Here is a 26,162-nt window from a genome sequence, read left to right on the forward strand (position 1 = left end):
CGGATTGAAACAAATGGCGACCGTGCAGCCATTAATTGCGTTCATCAAGCAGACACGGTGTTTTCCTTTTGTACAGCGCAATCGGTGCTGCCGGTTACGATCGCGCCCGCGACTTTACGACTCATTTGCTAAAAACGGTCTTGTGCCCCGTAGAATCTTTCTACAAATCACGCGCATGGTAGACTGATTTAAGTGGCAAGGCTCTCCGGTGGATTTGACAATAAGATCGAACGAGAGATCCGAAAGAAGGATAGTTACCTTCGAAGACCGACTCCCATTACGGTTATTACTCGTCGTCCGGAGTAACAAGAACCCGGTAGATTGCCTCAAATCACCGACTGCGATCCGCCTAGCAATCAAGCCACCCCGTTTTTCTCCGTCCTGCCGATTCTAGCCTCCGTCCATAAGTTAACCCTCCTCCTCGTTCCACGCCCGAAATCCATTATCGATCGTCGCCCTGTAACGAACTTTGAATCAATGATTATACTAATAAGATGTCCATGCAAGACTTCGCACCTACCTAATCCGCAAACATCTGCAAATTGCCCGACGATTCTCCGCGGAGTTTCTCGATCCAATTGTTTTCACCGTTACTCGTTGCTTCGTCGGCCGTCTGCTTGTTTTATGGTTTTTAAATAAACTTTTCCGTTCGCTTCGCGAAAATGAACGGATATTGAAAATGTTGTATCGATGAAAATTCATATTTTACAATACCATAAATACAGTAAAGTCTTGATCTAAACCGAATCCTCGGGTCCGTGCTGTGACATAGATCGTGTAGGGCTACTATTTTCTTGTAACCGCGTCACACGAGAAATGTAAAAAAAAAAAACAGATACCCTCCACCTCACTCTGTTGTTTATAATCGATTCGAAGAAACTTGTGTCTCATCGAACAGAAGTTTTATTTTTCTGCTTTCTAGAAAAGAGTCCACAAATTGAACTAGATTTTTTGCGATTGTATAAGTATGGCCTCGAGGGATAAATTAGTTTGAGAAAACCAGGGACAGATTTTTCATCGTTACATCAGTTTGACACCACGGGACAAATTAGTTTGGTCCAATCAGGAGCAAATGAGGATTAATGTTTCGCCGGGCCTGCAAAGACTAGGCCAGCGTGGAAATTGAAAGGCTGATCCTGGCCTAATGGAAAAACAGCTTCGGTGAGATAGTCCCCATCAATTTCGTCACTTCATTTATGATCGATACAGACAATCTTACGCTCGAATGAGGAAAAATTCGCGATAACGACACTTTTTATCGTATCAGTTTGGCTTACGCGAAGGTATCAGCTGGACTAACGGTGAATTTAATTAGTAAAAATCAAGGTCGTGCGAAGATTAATGTTTCACTGGTCTCGGCAAGGACTAGGTTAGCGTGAAAATGAAAAGGGCAACGTTGTTCCCCTGGCCAATGGAAAAATATTCACGGTGAGATACCGGGGGCGCAGCGTGTTGTATTATTTTTAACCTAGTATTTTTTTTCCTGGGCAGCGTACTGTCGTACGTTCTGTGAATTGAAAACCAAGCGGTGCAATTTCAACCAGGCTTCGAGCGTTCTCCCTTATGTACTCTGTTTTCATCTATATGCGCTGTTTCGCCCGCGTCGAGCGCCGCGCGTCGCGCGCCGTGGGCCCCCGTCCCTCTCGTTTTTGGCCTTTCCTCGTTTTTTGAAAGTGTGCTTGAAAGCACGAAAAGCGAGGGGGCCGGTATCGTATTTACACAGACACTGGCTGCTGACATTCGAGCGAGCAGGGGAAAGAGCAGCGGCCATTGTACTCCAGTGGGTCACACGTGAAATAGCCATGGCGACAGGAGGAGAACAAACAACTATATGCGAACTTACTCGATTAAGGACGATTGAAACGAACCCGTTTTACCGAGACTCCGGGGCGAGAGAGAACTGCACATTGCGCGCGCCCCGGCTTTACGTGCTGCACCGACGCGTAAATCAACATTCGAGTTTAACCGAATAAAGCGCGAGAAAGCGCTTAGGTACGTTCGGCGAATAAACAACATATTCACTTTCGAAAGGGACCGAGGCGAATGGTAACGCGTGAATTTTAACTTTGACTTTTGTAATCGACGCGACGCTTTGACGAGTCTTCCATTCGACAAAATTTCAAGCCGCGTCGACATGAAAGGGTTTTCTGTTACGTGGTTTCTATAAAAGTCGACGTAACAGTAGAAAAACAGAAGTTTGCAGCGTACACAAATCTTAGAAAAAGTAATAAAATGCATACATCAATCAAAATTAACACTAGATTTACGGGACCCGTCAAAATGACGGATTCTAATATTTTTAATTTACGAATATTGAGATTGTAAAGATGCATCCATGAGGAATTATTTAACAAATTGATTTCTTTGGATATATATTATTAAAGAGATGGCCACAAATTTTGATAGATACAATCATGTTATTTTTGTAAAGTAATGTAAAATAGCCATTTTTAGTGCTCCGTAAACCTAGTGTTAACATTGTTTCGCTTTTCTTTTAGTTAATCTCTTTCAGTTAATTACCGGTTGTGTATTCGGCGTAACGTTTAACTGTGAACTACCTACACAGATTTACCAAGTTTTATTCAATCATTCACTAAGTTCGTCTAGAACTTGCCTTCAACAATTTGCATATGAAAGTTGTTTGCATATACAAGCACCGCATTTTAAAACATTCTGCAGCAATGTTAATGACTGGAACGTGCTGTGTCATAGGTTTTTATGCGAACATTTATACGAATCTATAAAATAAATTCTTGAAGCGAAATTCGCCAGTCATGGTTCTGCCTTCTCAATCGAATTTCAGAGTGCATAGCGCAGAGAGTCGAGCAGAATACGTACAGTCAGTCAGAAATTCACACACGGTTTTCAGGTTTGGAATATACTGTACGCATATATAGATAACACACTGAAGCAAAGGTTTTGCTCACTTTGTGGCTATTACATTGTTTGTGGCATATGCACACTTTTAAAACACAACAAGACATGGATGTTAACAAATATTAATGACGTCAATGCTCACCATAAGAAATTTTCTAGTTGATAAATCGAACCAGGTCCTCCGGCTAAGTTTTCACGGTAAACAAGCTATTAAACTAAAAATTTGCATAAAATTCCGCAGTCTAGTGACCGGTAGGAAGCCAGCAAGCGTTTCCCAGGAAACTTTTGCGAGCGACTGTGCCCGCAGGTATCGCCACAATTCCTTGTACACCGTCCGACGACGGGGTATCCCGAAATAGAACACAATTAAGCCGAATCGGCATTCCGATGCAGGATCGGCGCATCTTACCGGCAATCGGGTTTATAGACCTTGCGCAGAGACACGATTGGATGCGCTGATCAAAGCGCGTCTGCGTTTGATAGATGCCGGGGCGATCAGCGCGGGGCGTAATTCAATTCGACAGAGGCAGACGAGACACGAGAGAGGAAGGCAGTTCCAATGGACATAAACTGTGCGATACCGTGATTAATGTCCCCTCCCCTCCCCTCACCACCCCCCTACTTTTATTGCTGTCACCTCGTCGATATACCCGGCGGGCATAAATAATGTTGTTTTCGTATTCAAGGAATCCTTTCAGCATCCCCAGGTATATATCGGTTGGTGCTGGCCGCGCAACAATAGTCAATTGCGCCCGGTCGGCGAGCAGAGCGGCGAGCACGGTTCAGACGTGCAAGAAGATAGTGTGAAAAAGGAGAGATACGCGGACAGGATAGGAAAAATGCGCAGGGCCACGGGGTTACGGTGATAAATCACCCTCGATCTTACTCGGGAGATCCTTTCAGGTTCTTGTTAGCGAAACGTCGCTCTTCCGGGGGTGGGGCGGGGAGGGGGAGGGGGCGAGAGAGAGCGCGTCGGAGAAAACGGGTCGAAAGGAAGGATCCTCCGTGGGCTAGGAATGGCAAAGGTTCCATCCGAGGACGAGCGACGAGATGCAGTTCTTCGCACGCAACAAAACATTACAAGATTCAGGTGACGGTACAGTAATCCTACTTGACTAACATGAGATAAGCGACGTCGCAGTGTCTCGCGGCCGGAAGAAAAATTACAGACAAAACAGGACGCGGTAGCAGCCTCTAGCCTCTCCTCTCCCCTTCGCTCCTCTTCCTTTTCTTCTTCTACGCGTTTCCTTTTCCGTCCCATTCCACCGGGCGGGAGGTGGAAAGAAAAAAAGAAAGTGGCGAGCCATGCGACTGAGCACTTCCGATAATTAAAGTACCGTGTCGGTGTGTCGCACGCTGCGACGCCGCGCGCCGATGCTCCTCTTACTAACGTTACGGAGAAGGTTAAACGGCCCTAATCCCTTCCCTGCTGATTGTCCTAACAACTTCACCCCTATTTATTTTCGCGAGTTTGCCGAACCCACGACCGAACAGAGATGCGCCCGCCCGGAACCTATGAAATTCATTTGGGAATTTAACGGCGCGAGACTAATCAAGAACGGATATCGTAAGAACCGCGCTCGAACCCGGTAATTACATTGCAATTCAATTCTTGGATGCGGTGTTTGGAGAGATGGATTATTATTACGCTGCGGATTTATGGACGAAATTCTGTACTTTCGCAGATATTTCGTAGTAATTCGAACGAAAGTGATTTATTTTTATATGAATTTTGCATGGTTCAATAGGGACTATTGAATTTTGGCTACCGTGTATATGGGGGACCGAATAAATTAGAGAACTTTTTAATAGGTTCCACTTTAAACGTGTAGAACCTTTTTCGAAACACGTTCCCACATTTTAAATTCCATTAAGAACGGATACAAATTCTTGAGAGTAAAACTTTCTGTTTGAACATATAAATATACAGTGTACAAAAACAGATAGATCATTCATCAATTTGAAAAGGGTTTTCGATCGTTTTGACAAATATTCTGGTATATTCTGGTATATTCTGGTATATTCTGATATATCCTCCTATATACTTGTATATTCTGGTATATCCTGGTATATATTTGTATATTCTGGTATATTCCGGTATATTCTGCTATATTCTGGTATATTCTAGTATATTCTGCTATATTCTAGTATATTCAGGTATATTCTTGTATATTCTTCTATATTCGAGTAATATTATGGTATATTCTGTTATATTCTGGTATATTCAAGTATATTCTGGTATATTCCGCTATATTCTAGTATATTCTGGTATATTCTGGTATATTATAGTATATTCTGGTATGTTCTGGTATATTCTGGTATATTCTAGTATATTTTGCTATATTCTAGTATATTCTGGTATATTCTAGTGTATAGCCGGTCTTGCCAAGTATATCAAGGATACAAATTTGTATAATATATTGTAAGAAAATGTACCGCGTTGCTAATGACCTTTGATGTTGAAGCAACATTAAATAATTAAATTATATATATATACTCCTAAGAGCTTTATCCCTTAGCACTCGAATGGCGATCATTATTCAAAACATTTTTGTTACATTATTAAATTTGTTTGTATTTAATAAATTACTAAACATTTCAGTATTGTACGAGTAACTTGCACCATTTTCGTATGTATAACATGAAAAAAAAATATATAGAAGGGAAATATTCTTGGTCGGAAGAAATGTTTCGTTTTGGAGTTAAAATAGCTTCGAGTTCAAAGGGTTAATACTATTCAATATGTCTAACCTATTTACTACTTGAAATTGTACATACTCTCTGTCCCGAATGCGCAAAATCCGCAGAGCAGCAATTACCGGCGACAGTAATAAAATCCCGTGAAACAATGTGGCCTCTGTGGAAACTGAGCCGAGGTAATTTCCGAAAATTCCGTGCGGCCGCAGGTTTATTTAAAGTTCGATAGCGAAGAATCGACAGAACACGGTCGTTCGACCAACGTGCACGGACAGCCGTAATAAACGCAGCGCGTGGCTCATGTCTGACATGTTAACACGAGTCCCGGTGCTTAACGCAGCGAATGGTGTTATTCAAATTCGTTCTTACCTCTGACCGTCGTTATTTCCCGGTGGCCTTTCGCCGGTAACGCTTGAAACAGTAAAACCCGCGGCGCAGATGGATAGAGGCGGGGAAACTGTTCCCCTTTTCCGTCTTTAATCGCGAGACTCGTTACAGAAACAAATAGCCCTTTGCTACGCATTAATTCCCGTCGCGATTAAAAAAAAAAACCGCCCGGTAATTACTCAGGCCGAACGGAAGACGAAACGAGGAGTGCAACGCGGCCCGGTTGGGTTTTCGGTGATAAAAAATTAGCAAGTAGGCAATGGCGGCTCGGTCGCGATTGAACCAGAAAAATTATTCATTAATAAAGGGCCCCCCGTTATTACGGCGCCCGATCGTACGGTTTCGCCCGGGTACGCGTAAGCAGAGGGAGAGACCGCTGTTTACACGCACGCAGACTCCGAACATTTCATTTTCTCTGGCTTAAGTAACCACCGCGGTCGTTAGCTACACGCGCAGCCCGCTATTAACGGTTTAATTAGCATAAGTTTTCATTCGTCGGATTACAACGCAACGAAGACCTGCTGGCGGGCAAAGGGAATCGGTGGCGAGGAAATCGCTGATTCAGCCAAAGAAAAAAAAAAACGAATTATCATTTCTCACTGCAAATATCGCCCGCGTTTGCATTTTTCCGGATCCCTCGGTAGAGCTTACCCCCCACGCGGAATTGCGAACGCGCGATTATTTTACCTGTTGAGAATGTTTTTGACTGAGCCGGTGACCGATGCCAATTTTGGTTGGGACCAATATCTTATGGATTAGTTACATATATAAAGTTTTATGGAGAAATAAATGTGATCGTTCGTAATTCGAACAATCAATGAATTCGAAGTGAATGTCTTCGCGTCCGAAGAGGACGAAGAATAAGAGACGTCGTTCCGGGGACGGTCTCATTATTCAAACGACGTCGGGGCATAACTAGTTGGCAATTTTCCGGAAGTAATGAGTCCCTTATTTCGTTAGGTTGCCAGTCGTCGGCTACGACGTCGTAGCTACGTAAAACTTCTTCCGGTAAGACTGTCACGTTCAGTAGGTCCAACAGACGTGCCCGTGACACCAAACTCGAATGGATTGGTCCATGGGTCAGACACCGAAGAGAAACGAGGTGTAGCAAGAAGGGAGGGGTGCACCCTGTGGCACCCCACTCGAACTATTTATTCCGGCACAAATCGCATTACCAACTTCAACTGCAAAATTGACTTCGCCGAACTTTTACGACGCCTTCGCTCTTACGCCACTTCGACGCCACCCGCACGGTCAGAACTTCAACTTGTACGAGGGTTTACCAAACTCAGTTTAAGAAGAAGAAGAAGAACTGTTTCAACCAGAGAGAGAGACGCATCTTGCGGGACTTTCTCTCGTCCCTTGTCGATATAAAATCGTGCGACGCGAGCTTCCGACGGAATGGCAGTTCGGGAAGTTCGAGCCGCTGGGAATAACGAACAGTATCGCCGTAAATTGCTTTATTTTTTTTTTCCTCCCCTTTTTCCATTAACCGTAACGGAGAAAGTGTGGAGAGTGTATATCTTCGACAGATTGAAGTTTCAATACGATCTGTTGAGAGTTTCGTTAAGGGGATCGAGCATGACAGCGATCGTGTGCCGAAAACGTGAGACGCACTGTTGTCTTTTTCTATTAGTGTTCTTCACCAGAATGTTCTGATGATTTAATTATATATTTTCACTTACCATTAGTACGCAAAATGGTCTTAACCATTAGTTCATATGATGACATTTTAATAAATATATTCTAAACGCGATAGCAATTTAATTATTGCCCAGGATTTGAAACTAGGAACTTGGGCTAAACGGGTGCAGACCATTTTTTGCTAAAGATTTATTTTTGCAAATGAAAATAAAGAACGAAAGTCACTATTTACATGCTGAAACGAGGTCGGCAATCTACTTTCGATGCACACAGTTTGTTCTAACAACGAACTTGGTTAAGGTATATTTACAATTCATTAAGACAGACTAATTTTTTTACATGTATTTAAAACTCGGCAAATGCAAAGTAAACTCGTGATTCAGCGCAACAAACCTTTAATTAACTTTCTCTTACGGATCTTTGTTCCGAAGTCATTCTAAAAAGAGATAATTATTAGAAGTACAATCTAAAATTTAAAAAACTGAGGTGAGACTTAATGAAGTCTAATTCGTTAAAAGTGTTTGTAACTGTTCATAACTTCAATGAATTGTTATTATACTATTACTCTTTTTTTCATGTATCATAGCAGGACTAATTCATAATAAATAAATTTATTCTACTTCACTTTCTAGTATTTTTAGTTACATTATTTTTCTATATTTTGTACAAAAGCCTTCGTTAGTGTGATTGTTCAATGGTCTTTAAAAATAGTGATTGGGCCACTAGTGTTTTACATGTCCGACTACGTAATCCATTATACGGCTTAATTGCTGGAACACTTTTTGTGATCACAATCACTTTCTAGGAAGCATATTCTCTCATCAGTAGTCGGAAATTATGTGCCACTCGTGAAACGTGACGTGTAATATTTTTTTGTGAAACAAATATATTTTTAACCTTAATAACATCCACTTTCAAAAAATAAATCGATTATGCACAGAATACGAGCCCAAAAAATATTTTCATATCACAGATCCACGGTATTTGGGTCACATCATTATACTTGTTTCTTTTAGTCGTCTGGTCGATCTTAATATTGCTTAAAGTGGCTAAAAAAATGCTGCCAAGGTCAGTGGCTAAAATTATATTCGCTGCCTTTCACCAAGAGGTATTATACACAGTGCTCAGAAGCAAATGCCAAGAATCGCAAAACCTGAAATTCATATTTTCAGTTTGAGGCATTTTATACATTTCCAGATGGTTCATTTAGAATTATTAATCATTTGTGACATATCGCGTATAGTATCCCAACAATTTCACCTTAAATAATTCCACTCGGCACCGCAGAAATTATGTGAATTGCAAGAATTCCTCAACATTCAGTATGTGATTCACGCGTATTAAGACGTGTAACGAATTTCATAGCAGCAGTACTTTCAATGCGAATGAATTTGTAGATCATCAATCAAATGCCAGCTGAGTGTGAGAAATATAAACAGTAGCATACACGACAGGCTCATAATAGTTTTCTTAATGATAATGATCGAATAATACTCCTGATAAAATTTCCAAATAAACCATAATGCAAAGTTTACAAACACTGTAACATTTTATACGCATTGAATTTGATATTAGCGATACTTTCAATGTAAATTAATTTATAAATCATCGATCTAAGAATAAGAAGAATAGCATACCAGACAGATTCATAATATTGTTCTTAACGATAGTCGTCGAATGAATGCTCTTGATGAAATCGCCAAATGACCTGTAACGCAAAATTTGAGCGCGGGGCTCTACGTTATATATAATCCATCACAATGATAGAACGTGATTCATTTTTTATTAGCACGGAATAAGAGCCCGGCCGTGCTTCTAGCTCACGATAGAACCGGTTAACCACCCGTTTGTCTTCTCCTTCGGCTTAATCGTGACCAGCCACGTGATTTATGATTTCCACTTCTCCTCAGCAAATATAGTTGTGTTGGCCATACGCGGCAAGGCGTGTGAAGCAATTAAGCGTTGAAATCGAGAAAACCTGTAAAAAAGAATTGAGCGCTGCCCGCAACGAGGCACGGACAGATTATGACAGTATTGCGTGATTCATAGGTAACACTTTAACAAAATCGTTTCGACACATGAATCCCTTGAACACCGAAACTAACGTCACTGACCGCAGCCATACCTGCGAAACCTTCCTTCTGGTCAGTCGTCGTCTATATATTTCACAATATTGTATAGACATATATTTTTTAAAGGTTCATTAAAAATTCTGAACGCAAATTTGGCAGACCAGTATTTACTATAGTTGAATTTTTCTTATATTTTTAAGTCAAAGTCTCTACAGGTACACAGTTAAGTAGGTAGAAAATTGTTAGTCCTTACGCCATTCTTCTAGTTTTAACAATCGACGAAGTGTTTGATAAAAATTATGTTTAACTGCTTTTAACTGTTTCGTTTGACGCGAATGAAAAGACTATTCTTATTAGCAGAGTTACACGAGAAGCATCGATTACTATTTCGGTACGTTTCCTTGTTAGCGTTACTGTGATGTAAAGCAAGTGTAAGTCGACGATCAATGCAATCACTTGCTCTTCATGCATTTTGAGCACAAAGGGTATTGCCACCTATTCATGCGACTGGTAGTTACCGGCGAGAAAGGTGTTAGCACAGGCGGGGTTTAAGAATAGAGCTGACGTCCTATGTATTTTCGTAGCCTAACTTTCTGGGGCGTCGGAGCCCCATCACCATTACCGTGTCATCTGCACACGTTATCAACGGAGCATACGAATAATAGATCGTAAAGTTTACATAGTCGAGATCGTTCGTCGAGCAACGAATTAAACACAGAAATAATTCTACAAATAATGTTTGCCATGCGAAATTAATTCAGACGACTTTTCTTTCGCAGAAAAATCAGCAATCCATTTAGCAGCATTTTGTCTCGGGTATAAATCGTTTACAAATTCCACGAGGAATATTTTGGTTTCCCCTCCTTTAGCATTTCTGCGTAGAACGCGGAATTTGCATTCATACTAATAGCACGATACTCGGGAACATAACTGCAAAGATACGGTCGCTCGGTGCACCGCAACTTCTGTGTAATTGTGATCGCTTGTTCCGTATATGCATGGGATATCGTGCTTCACATTTCATATTACAGTCGGGGGCAATTACCGGGGCGATTATAAGATTGCCGTGTAAAGTGCTGGAACGAAGACACGAAAAACGTAAGTGATTAGGCAACGTTCTCGCAATTCCGCTCGGGCCGCGGGATAAGAAAGTTTTAATTCGCGCGCGAAACACCGGAATCGAAGGCGAGCATTCATAACGACCGACGCCCGCGTTCGAGAATTTGCACGAAAATAGTTTCCAGCTCTATTTCACGTGGGCGTGTACTGCTTCCAAATAGCTGATCCAGTTTCTGATCACGCAGTGGTTAATGCGTTCATGACCACATTCCGTGAGCATTCGTTATTGACGTTTCAACGCGCGAACCGCGAACATTTTTGACAATACCTATGCATATTCGATGTGTACTTTCATAACGCCGGCAAAAACGATGCGCACTTCTGAATCCGTTTTGTATGTAAATAAAGTTTCTTCATTCGATGAATAATGCGTTCTATCGGTTAGCAATAGGTTCTATTGGACATTGCAGGGAATGCCGTTCCATTGATAACACGATGTTCAATTTCAATTAAAATTTTAGTCTACTATACAATTACAAGGAATATGTAACTTAATCTGTTTTCCACTGAAATAACTACAGCGTTCCTTTATTCAATGAATAATGGTACAAGTTCTATTAAACGTTGTGGAGAAGGCCATTACATTGACAGCGCAATATTTGATTTTGGCTTAACTTTACCTCGGGAAACCAGAAATGTTCCACTTTTTTTTTATGTAATCCTGTATATTTTGGCGAGAAAATTATGAACATCCGAGTTTCAATTCTTGGGGATCACTACTTCAGTTCTTTTAATCACGTAAAATATATTGACAGTGAAATTGGTGCGGTTCATTTGTTAGTTACAAAGGAACAGAATTTTTGGGAAAAATCTAATATTCACATGTACAAAAGTATATTTTCGTTTCTGTGGCACTGTGTTATGGAAATGCATACCTTGAAAGTTAATTTAATCTCAAAACGACTCATAATCGCGATAGAAATGCATTACGCTAATTTAAATAATAAATTTACTTTAATGGTAGAGCATTTGCATAGCAGAATAATTGGGCACTTGAAAGTGAAACGCATCGATTGCTTTTGGTAGAGAAGATATAGTTTTCAAATATTCGCATTATCGTCTCTGAAACAATCGAAGTTTATTAATTTATGAGTGGTGTAGGTACATACCGGTCTGAAGTTATATTTAAGTTTAGAGTAATTAACGACTCACAATTAATGCTTAATATACGTGTATTCTCTCGAAATGTATCGTTTCTGAAAATAATTGATATCATAAATATCTTTCCAAATAAATGTAAATTTCAATCATTGATACATTTGTTCGTTAATCTCTTTATAGAGTAATACTGTTGCAAACGTTTAACACGAAACAACGATTTCAAGATATTTAAATAATTAAGGTACTGAACCATATTTTTCTTTCTTTAACGAGGGGAAGAAGAAACATAAAGAAGGTTACGATTGATTTTAGTTGCTTAGGAAAAGTCAATAAATTCACAAAAAAAAAATTTTTTAACCCGAACCTTATTAAAAGATGTTTCATATTTCCGACTGAAATATAAAATTTCGTACTTTCACCTTTGTGAAGCTTATATGGACTTCGTGCCGCAGATCTCGAAAAACCTGTTTCCGTTGTCATCAGCAACGATACCAGTTTTTCAGTGGACGCACTTAACAAAACGCACCTGTACTCGCCGCATTCCTTGATCGACGCGCGTAATGCATTCGTTTCGCGCCATAACAAGTGTGGTGCTCGCGGAAACGTCCTTGCGTTTGTCTATTATTCAGGAAGCATACGTAACTAGTTCTTGCTTGGAACCTAGCCTACCGTGTATCAGCGTTACCTGATGATCCACTGAATTGTAAAACACGTTGGGCGGTGCTCCACAATATCCAGTTCAAGGTGAACCGCACTTTCGAGCCGTATCAACAGGGAAAGTGACCAAGTGTTCTTGGTGGTAGTGCTTCCACTGTCAAGAATGTTCCCGCTCTGCTCCGTGTAACAGTGCACCTTGGATCGCGAACCCGATCGAAACCAGGTTTCTGCGAGTCTCCGCGAGTTTCGGTAACGCGTCGCGGCAACACGTTCGATCTTATGTGGAAAGCAACAAATTCTGCTCGTTCGTCGATCTAATCAACGGTGCCGTGAATTATTGAAATATCATTAAATGGTGCGGTTTTTAAGTTTCGTTTTCATCCTCGGTTCCCTGCGCTGTGCAAATGGAGGGGGCCTCGAAGTCGCTTTCCAGTGGAAATACTTGGATTGGACCTGGCCCAACGTTCCCCTAACTGGAAAGAATTTTACGCTGGGAAATCCGTTCACACAGGACGTTGACGTTGACCGATACGGCCGCATATTTGTAACCAGTCCACAATGGTTGGACGGTGTGCCCATCACGTTGTCTTTGGTGTCCACTGTGCCAGGACCCGGTGGCCCTTTACTGATGCCGTACCCTGACTGGTCCTGGTTCACACCGTACAACTGCAACAGCTTGATATCTGTTTATAGGTTGGCGGTAAATATCCTGATGACAAGCATAATTTGCAGGAAACCTAGAGACGCGTTCGTGACACGGTTTTTTCTCAATGAAACTTTTCTTCATAGTATCACGCTAGTGTCGCATACCCTATTTAATAGGAGCTATTAGTAGACAACGGATCTGTATGCAAAACATCTGAATTACAACATACCAGGGTGAAATAGAAATTTATTTTCTTTCTTAATACGTTTAATAGGTCGGAAATAATGCAAAAGTATTTTAAAATTTTTCCAATATTTTTAGTGCTCTAAATCACTCCTACTCCTTTTTGTCATAAATTCATAAAATCCAGAATCTACGTATAGAACATATCGATTAGGAAAGAAATCGATGCTTATCGTGTGTCTGGTTCTATTTCACCGTCAAATAAAATTTCTATTATTAGGTATGAGGAAATTTCGCAATGTTAATATTACAACCGGGAACTCTTTAAGATATTAGTGCGTTCAGAGCATTATATAATCGTTCTATAACGATTTTCATGAACATTCTTGTAAAAACATAAAGCGGAAGTTAAGCAACATTTAATGTATCGATTAACTTGAAGTTACGCTAAACGGACGAACATATGCTGTTCAGATAGACGAATGCAATCGCCTGTGGGTCGTGGATACTGGCCGTACGGGCCGCAAGGCTGTTTGCCCGACGAAAATCCTAATCTTCGATCTCGCGACCGATCAGTTGATCCATAAATACGTTGTACCGGATGACCAAGTGTTGTACGGGAAGGCGGCATTAGTTACGCCGATCGTCGATGTCGGAAAAACGTGTCTCGATACTTATCTGTACGTGGCGGACGTGGATCAAAATGGACTACTGATTTATGACTTGTATCGCGGCTACTCGTGGCGGGTAAACAATACTCGCGGCAACGCTTTCGGTCCGGATGACGATGCCATGAACATCACGATTGCCGGCGAATTTTTCGACTTAACTGATGGCACTCTTGGAATGTCGTTGTCACCGTACGGATTCTACAATGAAAGGTACTAGCATTGATCGTGCAATGGAGAGTTCTATAACGATCTAGTTCATTCTAAAATCTTCTCTCAGTTCCAAAAACGTTCCGAAACACGTATTCAAACAAATGTAGAATTTCTCACGGCAAGCGGCTTTCGTTTCTCAGAAAATAGTCGACATTTAAATTGTGATAATTTTTTAGAAACAAGTAGTACAACCATAAGACTGGGCTCGTTTTAATGTTTGAAGCCTCTACTTTTCTAAAATATTTTCCCCTCTTTCTAAAATATTTGTCTCGTGTCAGAGAAAATCAATTTTGATCATTTATCTTGAACGCCTATATGCGCGATTGAAAACAGTAGAAACAGCAAGTAAATGGTCAGACACTAAATCAAGTCGTCCCATAAGTAATCTTTTTTCTTTTACGAAATCACGAGCATTAGTGTACTACACGTCACACAGAATTCGGATAATTATAAATGTTTCTTTGCACCTTTAATAAACACGAAGCGAGAGTCGTATTACTTATGAGAAAACCCAATACAATTTTCTGCTTTCGAAAGGATCAATTGATAACGCTGCAAGTGGTTTTCAGGTATTTGTACTTCAACTCTTTGGCTAGCTTTCTACAAAAATTCACGAGCACGGCTTCGTTGAAGCAAAGTCAATACAACGAGCCGACAGTGTACGAATCTAATTACAAAAGAGCGAGCCAGGCAGGTGTCCAAGCAACGTCTCGGAGAGGCGTAATATTTTTCCAATTAGTTCAGCTAACAGCGATCGCTTGTTGGAACATCGAGAAGCCCTTCGCGCCAGAAAATATAGTGATCATAGCTCAGGACGAGGCAACGTTGCAGTACGTGAGCGGTATCAAAGTAATCGTAAACGACCGCGGCGAGGAAGAATTGTGGTTCAACACGAATCGCTTACAAAAGACGATCAACATGACATTGAAACCTACCGAAACGAATTTCCGTTTAATCAGAGGAAAGGTAGATGACATTATTAGGGGTACAAATTGCGAACCGACTGGTAGAAAAAGCGACAGCCCGGATACCACGTTCTGGCACCGGATATGAATTAGACACGTCGTATTATGCTAATCAAATACTCCACGACAGTTCCTTCACAGACATCCCTTCGGAAAATACAGGAATTTGTAATAGTACACAGTCAACTTGTTCACAATCAACGCCATTTACAGCGGGAAGATTGTATAAATGTAAACGAAAGACAGAACGGATTATTTAATTATAAACCGAAAACCAAAACAAGTTATACCTCCTCTTGTGCACACTATTGTAAGAAACTGTTTGTAATTCTTTTTACGATTGCTACGATAAATACACTCTGTGCGACAGTTGTAAATATTATTTATTTACTTTTACTTCATTTGGAGAAGTTAATTTCTACTTAAATGTAAGTTTAACCCAGTACCATTATTACGAAAGTACAGAAACGTGTTTCAGTCTTAACGGTTACATCTCATATTTAATATTAAACAAGTCGTAATGAAGACCGCAAGTATGAGCTTCTGAAAATGTGTGACACTTAAAACTAAGTCCGATTAAATGAAGTAGTATTATTAGCAGTATACGTGCGTCAGGTAATTCCATAAAACGGTTCTCTCCAACATCGAGTTATCACCTCGTTTGTCAGAGGTCCCAGAAATCATTTCACGAATTAAAAAGAAACGTTTTCTTGCTCCAGTTTCCATTCGGCACCGTTTCCCTCTCGAATTTGTGTAACCTCGTTATTTCATACCGGACTGCTGCTCGCCGACCATTTATCCGAAACGCTAGGTCCGAAAGAGAATATAATTAAAAAGATGGGAAAGGGAGGGGAGGGGGAGGAAGAATGTAGCGACCCGTTAAACGGGAATAACCCCTTGAAGCCCAATAGCTTCATCCGCCTCGGTTCACCGCCGACTGCTTTCGACAGAGAGAACAAATAACCGCATTAACGACTTCGATTACTTGTTTTTGCGAAAGTAGACCGGCACGGTAACCGAACGCAGAGGATTGTTCGGATATCGCCGCGCCGCCGGCTCGAATAAGCCGGGCGAGGAGAAGTAAGGGGACGTGCTGCGAGTGACAGCCAGCGTGCAGCAATTTAGTTAACCGTTTCATTGCTGCCTTTTGAGATGTAACGACGACATGCCTGGCCGTGACAGAAGCGTCACCGGGGTACCCGAATGTTTCGACGGTGGACGAGAACAACGGAGTCGAAAGGGAGAGGCGTAGGCGTTGCACAGTAGGCCAGGAGCTCGCAGAAACTGGCCAACAACAAAATAAAAAATTAACTAGAGAGAAACTTACCGTCATGTTCAAGGACCATACTGAATATACGATTTTGAATTGAAATTGTTAGATTCGCCTTCGGCGACCTCGAGAGCGACCAGCACGTTTCCGAAAAGTCTAACAAAATCTTGAGTTTTGGCCACTTTTGGTGAATGCCTGGCCCACTATGGCGTTGCAGGCGTTGCCCCCGCAGTTCCCTGGACATCGGGATCGGTATGCAGGCCTTTTCTTGCCAGCAATTTCCGGAAGTTTTATCTGCCTTCTGGATACCGCAGGCTCGGGCGCTCGCAGAGGTTCAACCGTAGGACAAGGGAGGAGGCTGGCCGAGATAAATGCGCATTCACGAGGAATTGTTCGTGTTACTGCCGCGGCACTTTCGGGATACCAATAGAGGCGCCCAATGCCGGGAAATTCGTGTCACCTACTTCTCTTTCTACGGCGTAGTTCGGCGTGTGACTAATGGCGGCATATTCATGGCACAGCTTCGCCCCCTCACCCCCTTTCAGCTCCCCTCAACAGTACCCCGCCCGGTCGCACACCCTTTGCGAAGCTTTGGCAGTTAACCTCAGACAACCCCTTCGTCGCGATAATATACGGCCGCCCTTAAATTTTCGTTCCCCATCGGCGCCTCCTGCCGCCCACATCCCCAACTTCAACATCAGCCTACTACCCCACACGTATGCTGGAAAAGCTGCCGCTACCGCTGCTGCTGCTTCTGCTGCTCTACCCGTTTGATGCCGGGGGTTGCTGTGCCGCGCCACAAAATCAGGGGATATTCCGCGATTTTCCCGGTTTCTCTCGAAATCTTCCACTTTTTAGCACGGCTCGGAAGAGTTATGGAACTTTTTAACCCTTTGACTGCGAACGACGCACTGCGAGTCGTTCCTATAAAACAGGTGGAATTAATTTTAAGATTTCAATGTCACGAAATAGGTTGCAACTAGGTTTTTTCGTAAGATTGATTGAGATAAACGAATAACAGCCTAGACTCTCAAAATAACGTATTAGTCAGTTTTTATCGCGTCTTAAAATTAAAAGAATAAAAACTTAAGATCGCAGTAGTCTACTGATTAGTTATATCGGATTCTTTGCTCCTACTAATTTTTCTTCACTCTTTCCACGGGATAAAGTGTTTCGTTATGCATCAACGATTCAATAAAATCCTAGTGTCCGCCATTAAGGCGGTGTTAGGTGACTTCTTCTGGTATCGCCCTTTCGACTTTAGTGCGCCGTCAGTTCTTTTTCATTAGCACGGTCTACAGAAGGATATACTTTACGCCGCCCTCTACAAACTACATTGTAATCCATCTGTGGTCCCATTGACGGCAAGATGGCCCCAGTTGTAAGGCTGAATGAAAGTTTCTTCTCGGTCGACGTGGTTAATAAGCGCGGGCATAAAGAGCCAACGATAACCGCGCCCGTAAAAACACGGCGTATACCGTTCAATATTCTTTTTACGCGATTTCGTAAAGTAGAGGAGCCGACTGAGTTATAGCACCGTTCAATATACTATCGTCGTATCGGGGTATTATAAAATATTGTGACTCCGGCGGAAAAGGCTCGTGCGCGCGAGTATAACGTTGACCGCGAACGATCCATGCAAGAGCACGTTTTCACGATCGAACTCGTTACCTTAAGGATACGACGTGGAATTACTTAAGAGGTGATAGGCGTCAGACGGTAAAAGCCCCGTCGCGGACGAGCCCGCGGCCGCCGCGAAGAAAAGGTCTGAAATCGTTTTACGAGCGTACTTTTAAAACAACTTTACGAGAACACCGCGGAATTTTGAAATAAATTTGCATCAGTTTTACTGCGCCTAATATACATAACTACCGGTGTTTGGCACTGATACTCCCGGTGCGTAGGCGCGCCCAACGCCGCCCGGCCGTGTACCATTCTTTACCGGCAGTTAGCGTCTGTAATGCGATACAGGACTCGCCGCGAAAAAAGGATTACCACTCATCGGAATATCATGGCGCAACAAGGGCGCGCGGCTCGCCGCTGATAAACGTTGTAATTACGGCCGGGGGGAGAAAAAAAGGCCGTCCTATTTGGTTGCGCACGCAACGGCGCGGCGCGGTGGCGACGAGAAGTCCCTAACCGCGTGCACCTAAGCGCGAACGATCGCGCGTCGTTACATGAAAATTCAATTAGGAGCGGCGGCTAAACAATTCACAGGAGAGGCAGGGTCCGCAGTTCCCGCGCGAAAGAATGTATCCCAATTAAGGGGCGAGACCCGAAGGAGGGGACAAAAGCGGGTGCCATTTTGCTTGGCGTTTTCCAGGGAATGAAAATTTAAAATTTAATCGCGGGATTAACCGCGTATCTCATGGCGGCGGCTTTTCTAGTGAGCACGGTAAATTACTTGTTTTTCTCGGTATTCTACCGGTCTGCGTGTTTCGAATGAACAGGCTGCCGGGGGAGAGAAGGTAGACTCGAACCTCGCCACGTTGGAGCGCGCGCGCGGGCTCGCTCGCTCGCTCGCTAGCTCGTGCTAGCTGGCTGGTTGGCCCAGCTAGCTATCCAGCTCGCTCGCTTAGCGTTCGCCGCGCCGGCATCCACCGAACGAACTCACGTGGTATCCGTTTGCAATTCGAAGGAACGTCGAGTTCCTGCGGCGGGTGGAACGTCGGGAGAATTTCGGGCATCTCCCGTGTCTTTATTAAGGCAGCTCATCTATAATTCACCGGGTGGCCTAGACGGGCTGACAGTGCTGGACTCACCGGCCGCATAAACACACGGCATCTCGTGCAGAAGCTCATGTACGCCAGTGTGTGGCATGCATTGCAGTTGTCAGCTCTAGTCAACGTGTAATTTACTATCCTGCCGCGGCTCAATGCAGCTGCACCCGCTGCTGCTGCTGCTGCTGCTGCTGCTCGGAACCTGGACCACCAAGTACCGTCTGCCTGGCAGAACGTCGGCGCTAACGGCCACGAGAACGCGAACATCGGCCACACTGCTGTTGCCGTATTGCCGTTGTACGCTGTCGCCTAGTTGCGATCCAAGTGGATGATAATCCTCCACCGCGTACCGGACAACACTCGGAGCCACCGCGCTGGATCCCGCCACCCCATAAACTAACTGTTACACCCTGATTTCTGCCCCGCCATTACTCCGCCAAGAAGTTTACAGATGCTACCACCAGACCAGACTGTTCGACACCGTGGAAGAACCGGGCAACCTTGTTGTTAAGATTAAACAAATTTTCATTTAGTCTAGGCTTGCGACAAGGACAGTGGTCTGAAAACCGCTAAAAAGTAGCAAAAATTCCAAAGTTTATGGACTCTTTCTTCAAGTTAAGGGTTTTCGATGGAATTATATTTTGTAATATTCCGCGCGAATATAGGCTATTATAGTTGATATTAGACAGGGTCATCCGTTTTTAAACGGCCAAACGTGAACCAGCTATAGAGGACCCCAAATGGAACAACTTTCACCCCTAACACTTTTTTTGATTCGAAGTTATTTCATTCAGTCTCCACGGCGTGCCCCATGTCAAAAAAAAACCAAGATCCAAAGGTCATACAAAACAGTTGACTTAATAAAGAAGATGGCCCTATTTATTTTAAACCAAACAAAGGAAAAATCATCAAGATACATAATTGCAGTCCTAATGTATTTAATCTTAAGTGAACGCAAAAAATGACGGGTTTTTGCAATTATCTAAAAATCAAGACCGAATCAAAGAAAGTGTTAGGGGTGAAAGTTGTTTCATTTGGGGTTCTCTATAGCTGGTTGACGTTTGGCCGTTTAAAAACGGATGACCCTGTATATTACATTTGTTGAATTCTTAACAGGCGAACCCAAGCAGTTCCTTCGTCACCACTCTCCTACAAAATTGTCCCGAGCTGAACATTCGTCACAGGTTACAGATTTCTCCTCGGCCAGGTTATGGTTCTATGGCCCAATTACTGTTGGCTGCGCCGAGTCGATTGACCAGGAAGTGAACTGTTACCAGATTGCTAGTTGTAATGGAACGCGCAACGACTCGCGAAAGTAATGTGCTACACAGTTGCGGCCACGGGGGACGTGAATGTAAAGAAATGAGCTCTTATGTAATTCTAATAGCATGTGGAGTCGTGAAAAATGATTCTGTTCGATTTCATGTTCGTCTTCTTTCGTGTCAGATGTGGAATAGGTTTTATGAAATAGTCCTCGTCGAAGCGGTCAAACTGCTTTGAGCTATGTCGGTCCGTTACCGTTAATTGGAAATATATGGTGTAGTAAGTTGGAGGATGAAAAAGAGCGAACTTCCACCGGCACCGGTTGTTTACTTCCTGCGCGTAACTTCGTGGGAGCTCCACCCACATTCACGGCTGGCCATCGACGCGTCCGCGATGTTTGCCTATCCAGCATTCCATCCATCTGTTTCTGCGTCGCCGCGTCAATCCATCTCCTTTCCTCTTTTCTTGCGCGACCGGGGCGCGACGCGAGCAACGCTCGCTTGAAATGTCGTTTGCTTTGCGAACCGGTCCCTTACATTCGTAACCGTTCGTTATCGTTAGTTCCGCTTGGCGAGGCGCGTTCACAGCGTAAACACGTACGCGCACGTAGCTGCATAAGCGTGGAACGGCGTGCTGCGAAGGGCAGGACGAACAGAGACAGAGGCTGACAGTGAGAACGAGCCGAGGTTTCAGAGTGCATTTCGGGAGGAAGGTGTGGCCGTTTCGACTTCTCCCATTCGTTACCTTTGCAGCGAGCGTGCGAGCAAGCCGAGGCGTGTTTACGGGCGCAAATAACGCTGCAGTTGCAACTTTTTTTGTTGCCCGGCTCGCTTCTGTCCTTTCCTTCTTCTCTTCTTTCGTTTCCCTACGCGCGCGCGCCAGTCAATGATATGCATCGCACTTTGATAATCGCACCCTTGGCGCTCAACGTCGCGTTAACGCGCACCCACGCACGTCTGACGGTCGTCCTTATGGCCTCGTTGCGCAGCGCGATGATACCTGTTGTTGTTGTTGTTGTTGTTTTCACTTTTGTTTGCCGGTACGTCGAACGCGTTTCACCTGACCGCGCCGCTCGCTTCACGGCGCGACCTACAAATTTATGGCAGTGGGTAGAATTGTAGGACATCTTGGAAATTATCCGAATAACGATTTCATATTATATTTATGTTGTTATGATATCCCAAAAAAATTTCACAAAGTCCAACTAAATAATGGTTCTAACAATTGAAGCTTGTAACAGCAATTGCTTTTGAAACACTTTTAGATTGTATAAATCCTGATAAACTTCGGTTTAGGCAGTTGTATTACGAGAGAAATTAATTTGTAAATATACACGATAAAATTTGTCACTCACATATGCCACTGACGTGCCAGTGAACGTGTTAAACGAATAAAGATATTTTTAATTGGAACAACAATTAATTTTCATCAATGGTTTGGGCTGGCTACGGAATAAATAATAGTCCGCGTGTTGCGACAGGACTAAGATATTCGCAGAATTGCAGGAATTTTATAATAATTAATGTTGCGAAACGTTATGCGTATGAGTCAATCGCGAGACTGATATTTTTGAGGGAATGCGTCTGCAGTGAAAGTTGCAGATTCCAGGATGATACATATAGCTTCCTGAGTGGCCTAATCATGTGCATTGAATGCATAACGATGTTACCTCAGCGTCCTTTGTTTCGAGATATAATAGGAGATTCTGTTCAACTAGCTTATGCTCGTGTCATTATTCTGTGATGTGTACAATTTTCTGAACAATTTCGTCGGGTAATAAAACAACTAAATAAATTTGTTTCCAAAATTGACGTGGAACGAGTAATCGTTCTGCGACCGTTTCTGTAATCTTAAAATGGTTTCACTAAATGGGTTACCGAAGAAACGGCACGATGTTCCGTTTCTCATTTCAATTTTAACTGCTCGATATCGTGTTATGTTATAATTGCGAACAACTTTCGGAGGAAAGGTTTCTTCCGTTGGCACTGTGATTTAACTACCTCGCAGTTATCAAAGTGTCTAGCCCTAGATCTACGTCACGACGTCGTATCATACAATCTGATCCCGCGACAATTAATACCAATTGAATTGCAGATTTCCTGCATTGTGATACACAATTCTCCCACGTGTCATAATTTCCGCTACTTTACACCGTCGTTTAATACCATTTTAATGAATTTAAGATTGCGTAGGTACGGCATATCTGTTACATCGTGTAACGTACGGTACTTTGTTCCGCGTACGTGGGACCATAAATGGTATCACGTATTTCGAGAATAGATGACGCATGCAAATCCGCTACCGAGAAGCGTTGACTACTTCCCATCGATATTACGTTTACTGCGCACTTGGCAATTAAACTGTAATTAATCACGTGTTTCGCTGGAGCAATATTTAAAAGAACGATATTAATTCTTACCTATAAAAACGTAATGCTCTTTTATTGTTGCTCCCGTTGAACCGTTTGGTACATAGGAAGAATAAATACTGTAAAATTCGACCGAATCAGAAGTAGCCGGAATACTTTCAAATTCCGCAAGATAAATAAACACACTTTTAAATAACCCCCCTCAGTCGAGCGTGCGTCATGCTTTCGGCGTAGCTGGAGGAGAATTTAATGGAAAATAAACATAACGGGAAGGAACTTTAGGGTAGCTATCCACACGGATCAGCGGAGCTACCGTGCCGTCTGCCAATTTTCGTACATCAATATATCGTGAAAGGAACGATCGCTGCAGGATAGATGTAATGAATAGCTCGAATGGAAATACAGCAGGTCAGGTGCAGGTTCCAGTGGAAGATAGTCGATGGTTGTAGCGTCGGTGGCGACGGAGAGAGGTATGGGTGCAATCAGCGCGATGATAACCAGTATTACCACGTCAACTCAACCCATCTCGCAGATCTTCGTGGCGTAATTCCCCGGGGTTCTATTTGCGACGAGGACAACCGGGCGGTATGACACGGATAGTATACCGGGGAAATGATGAATTAAGCAGTATTTATTTCGAGTAACCCCGGTGGCGGGGCTACAATGAAATAGAAATCAGGCCGTGGGCCTTGAATATTCGCACCACTGGTTTTTGAGTTGGGCGCGGCCATCAATCGTCGAAACGATGCGACGTGATTAATTTCACCAGGACTCTCTGTCACTGAAATACGCCCGGCCGCGCAATTCCTGTCGATGACAGAATATGTCTCTTGTCAATCGTTACTTCATTGAATATGTTTAATTGCCCCGGGTCGTCGAAAATCGAACGCCAGGCTCCGCTACACCGCTTTTTACGAAACAAGCGCAAAAATATTAAATTCGAAACACTTGTGATTAGGTGGTGAATCTTTATGCAAAATGAAAATTGTGTGTATCGAGTACGAGGTACTGGGACAAATCCAAATTGTGTGCATCAATCACGGTACACTCAGTCCATGTAGAAGCTGTACTAAATTTGTTCGCACCTCGTAGTCATCGTGTGGACAACATTCTCTTTCATAAACTAAAAGTAATACATTTCACAATTCAAACAGGAAATGCAAATAGCCTTGTAACGAAATCTTACATTTTCAAAATAACTTTCAACATTTTTCATATGCGCATAGATTATCGGTTCATTTACACCTGGGCGTATTTCTACAACTAAAAATCTGAAGGTCACCCGTATCCACCGAGCAAACGTCGAAGAGGGAATGACTCGATAATTATCGAGTGAACGGGTTCAACCTACATACAAAGTTGTTAACGTCACGATTTTCGTCGTCTCTCTGCCTCCGTTCTTTTGTTCGACCCTTCTCTCACTTTGAACGTAATATTTCCGCCTATTCGTTTCCATACGTTCGCAACGTTGCTTGGTGTATACGCGAGTCCATTTTCCGCGTCTCTCGAAAGTAATATGCCCCCTATGGCCCCCGCTTCGTCCCTGTCCCTCGGCACACACCCTATTTATTTCCGTATGAATGCCAAGAGACGGAAATAATGATTTTAATACTACCTGAAACCCGGCCGCAGTTGGAGGATTTTCCTCGATTACATCAAGACCATTGTTTTAAAAAAGACCCCTTCCCCCTCCCGTTCCTTCTGAACACGCGAGAACCATTAAATAAAATCTCCGCTGCGTCTGCCTATGCAGCAGAACAAAAAGTGCTTCATCAATCGGGACGATCCATTCCCGTTCCCGCCTTCCCCGATGCTAAATGCATTTATTCTCCATTGGATTTTTCAGTGATTTGTTTTGCCCAAAAGTATTCGGTCTCGCGTATTTAATTATTCCCGCCGAATTGTTTGTAACTGTATTCGCAATGCGTTTCCCTCCCCCTCCACACTCCCCCCAATTTTTGTACCCGCGATATTGATTTCCCGCCGGAAAAGTTTCAAATGTACAGATTCGGTTACATTCATGCATCATTTTTCCCGTTCCGTCTCGCTTAACGACGATCCTCATACGCGTAATCAGAATTTCGAAAATTTCATTTCCCCATTTTTCCGTGCGCTCATGTTTTCCGCGTATTTCACATACATCTCGAGGGATATTCAAATGTTTTAATTGACCGCGAATGTTGCGGCAATAATTAGTGAAATAACAACGGCCGCAACTCGACGACTGGTCTAATTAATAAGTTACATTATTTTGAAAATTATTGGGTTGTAACATAACTACGTTCGGTTCTGTTCGGCATCCTTTTTTATTTATTAATAATGTAAACATTTATAGATTCCTGACTACAAATGGCTTCTTTTCAATAACAGTTACGTACAGGTATAATAAGTTATTACTAGACTGCGGATTTTATGCATTTATGACGAAAGTCTTTATGATAAAAGTGGATGCAGTCTCTAACACTAGAAAGGCTAAAAGGGAAAAATAAATTCCCATTTAGTTTCTGTGCCGTGCATTAAAGAAAACAATTTTTATTTTTCATAAAGTTCCACAATCTATTAATTAGTAATGGCACAATTAACTGTGTAAGATCAATTGCATTTCTCCATAACCGAATGTTATTTACTGGTTTATTTCGAACGGTTAAATTCCACGTGGGAATATAATCGGATTATATGATGTTGTAGTAAATTCTGAAATAAAAGAGAGGAACGCTTTGGACCGTAAATGGGTAAGCGTAAGTGCCCCGAGAAGTTGCAGATGTAACTATACCTGCAAGACGCTAATGCAAGACCCCATACGGCTCGTTAAACCAAAAGTACTATCGAAGAACTTAGCTGAAAATTGCTTCCCCTTTAACCACACTCAGATTTCACATTTGCCATTTACCATCCGATTGTTCTTAAATTCTGCTGATGTCTTCACCGCTCTGTACACCGCTTATCTATTATTGGCACAAATGCATAAAATCCGTACTTTAGAAATTAATGTATTATGTTGTCCCAAAAGTTCGTCTCGTTTCCCTCTAATGTGCACAATGTGAATTGAGAATGATGTTTCAAACTAGCACATACAGCGGCTAAGTATATGGAAACGTACAAAATGATGAAGCATTAACAAAGAGATGATGCTGAACATTATGAAGGAAAGGAACTTTTGGGACAACTTATTCTATACGAAACAAACATTCGAACGATGAACAAAGAAAGAACGCGTAACAGAATTTTCCGTGTTCACCGAACAGCCTCGTACGGTTTCACACGTGGTGCGATTTTTCCGGCAGCACAGACATAAAACTTTGAGCCACTCGT

General features: G+C 42.6%; 2 protein-coding genes across 3 annotated transcripts in view; both read left to right on the forward strand.

Annotated features, from left to right (window-relative positions):
* Bru3 (CUGBP Elav-like family member bruno 3) overlaps positions 1-26,162 on the forward strand; it is a 781,126-nt gene that overhangs the window by 207,531 nt on the left and 547,433 nt on the right. The window lies entirely within an intron of this gene.
* LOC143357701 (major royal jelly protein 9) lies at positions 12,478-15,606 on the forward strand. The gene is made up of 3 exons (XM_076794245.1): positions 12,478-13,254; positions 13,858-14,264; positions 14,834-15,606. The coding sequence occupies exons 1-3, from the start codon at positions 12,907-12,909 to the stop codon at positions 15,315-15,317; spliced, it is 1,239 nt and encodes a 412-aa protein (XP_076650360.1). The 5' UTR covers positions 12,478-12,906; the 3' UTR covers positions 15,318-15,606.

Source organism: Halictus rubicundus, chromosome 10 (genome assembly GCF_050948215.1).
Source record: "Halictus rubicundus isolate RS-2024b chromosome 10, iyHalRubi1_principal, whole genome shotgun sequence".
Lineage (NCBI taxonomy): Eukaryota > Metazoa > Arthropoda > Insecta > Hymenoptera > Halictidae > Halictus > Halictus rubicundus.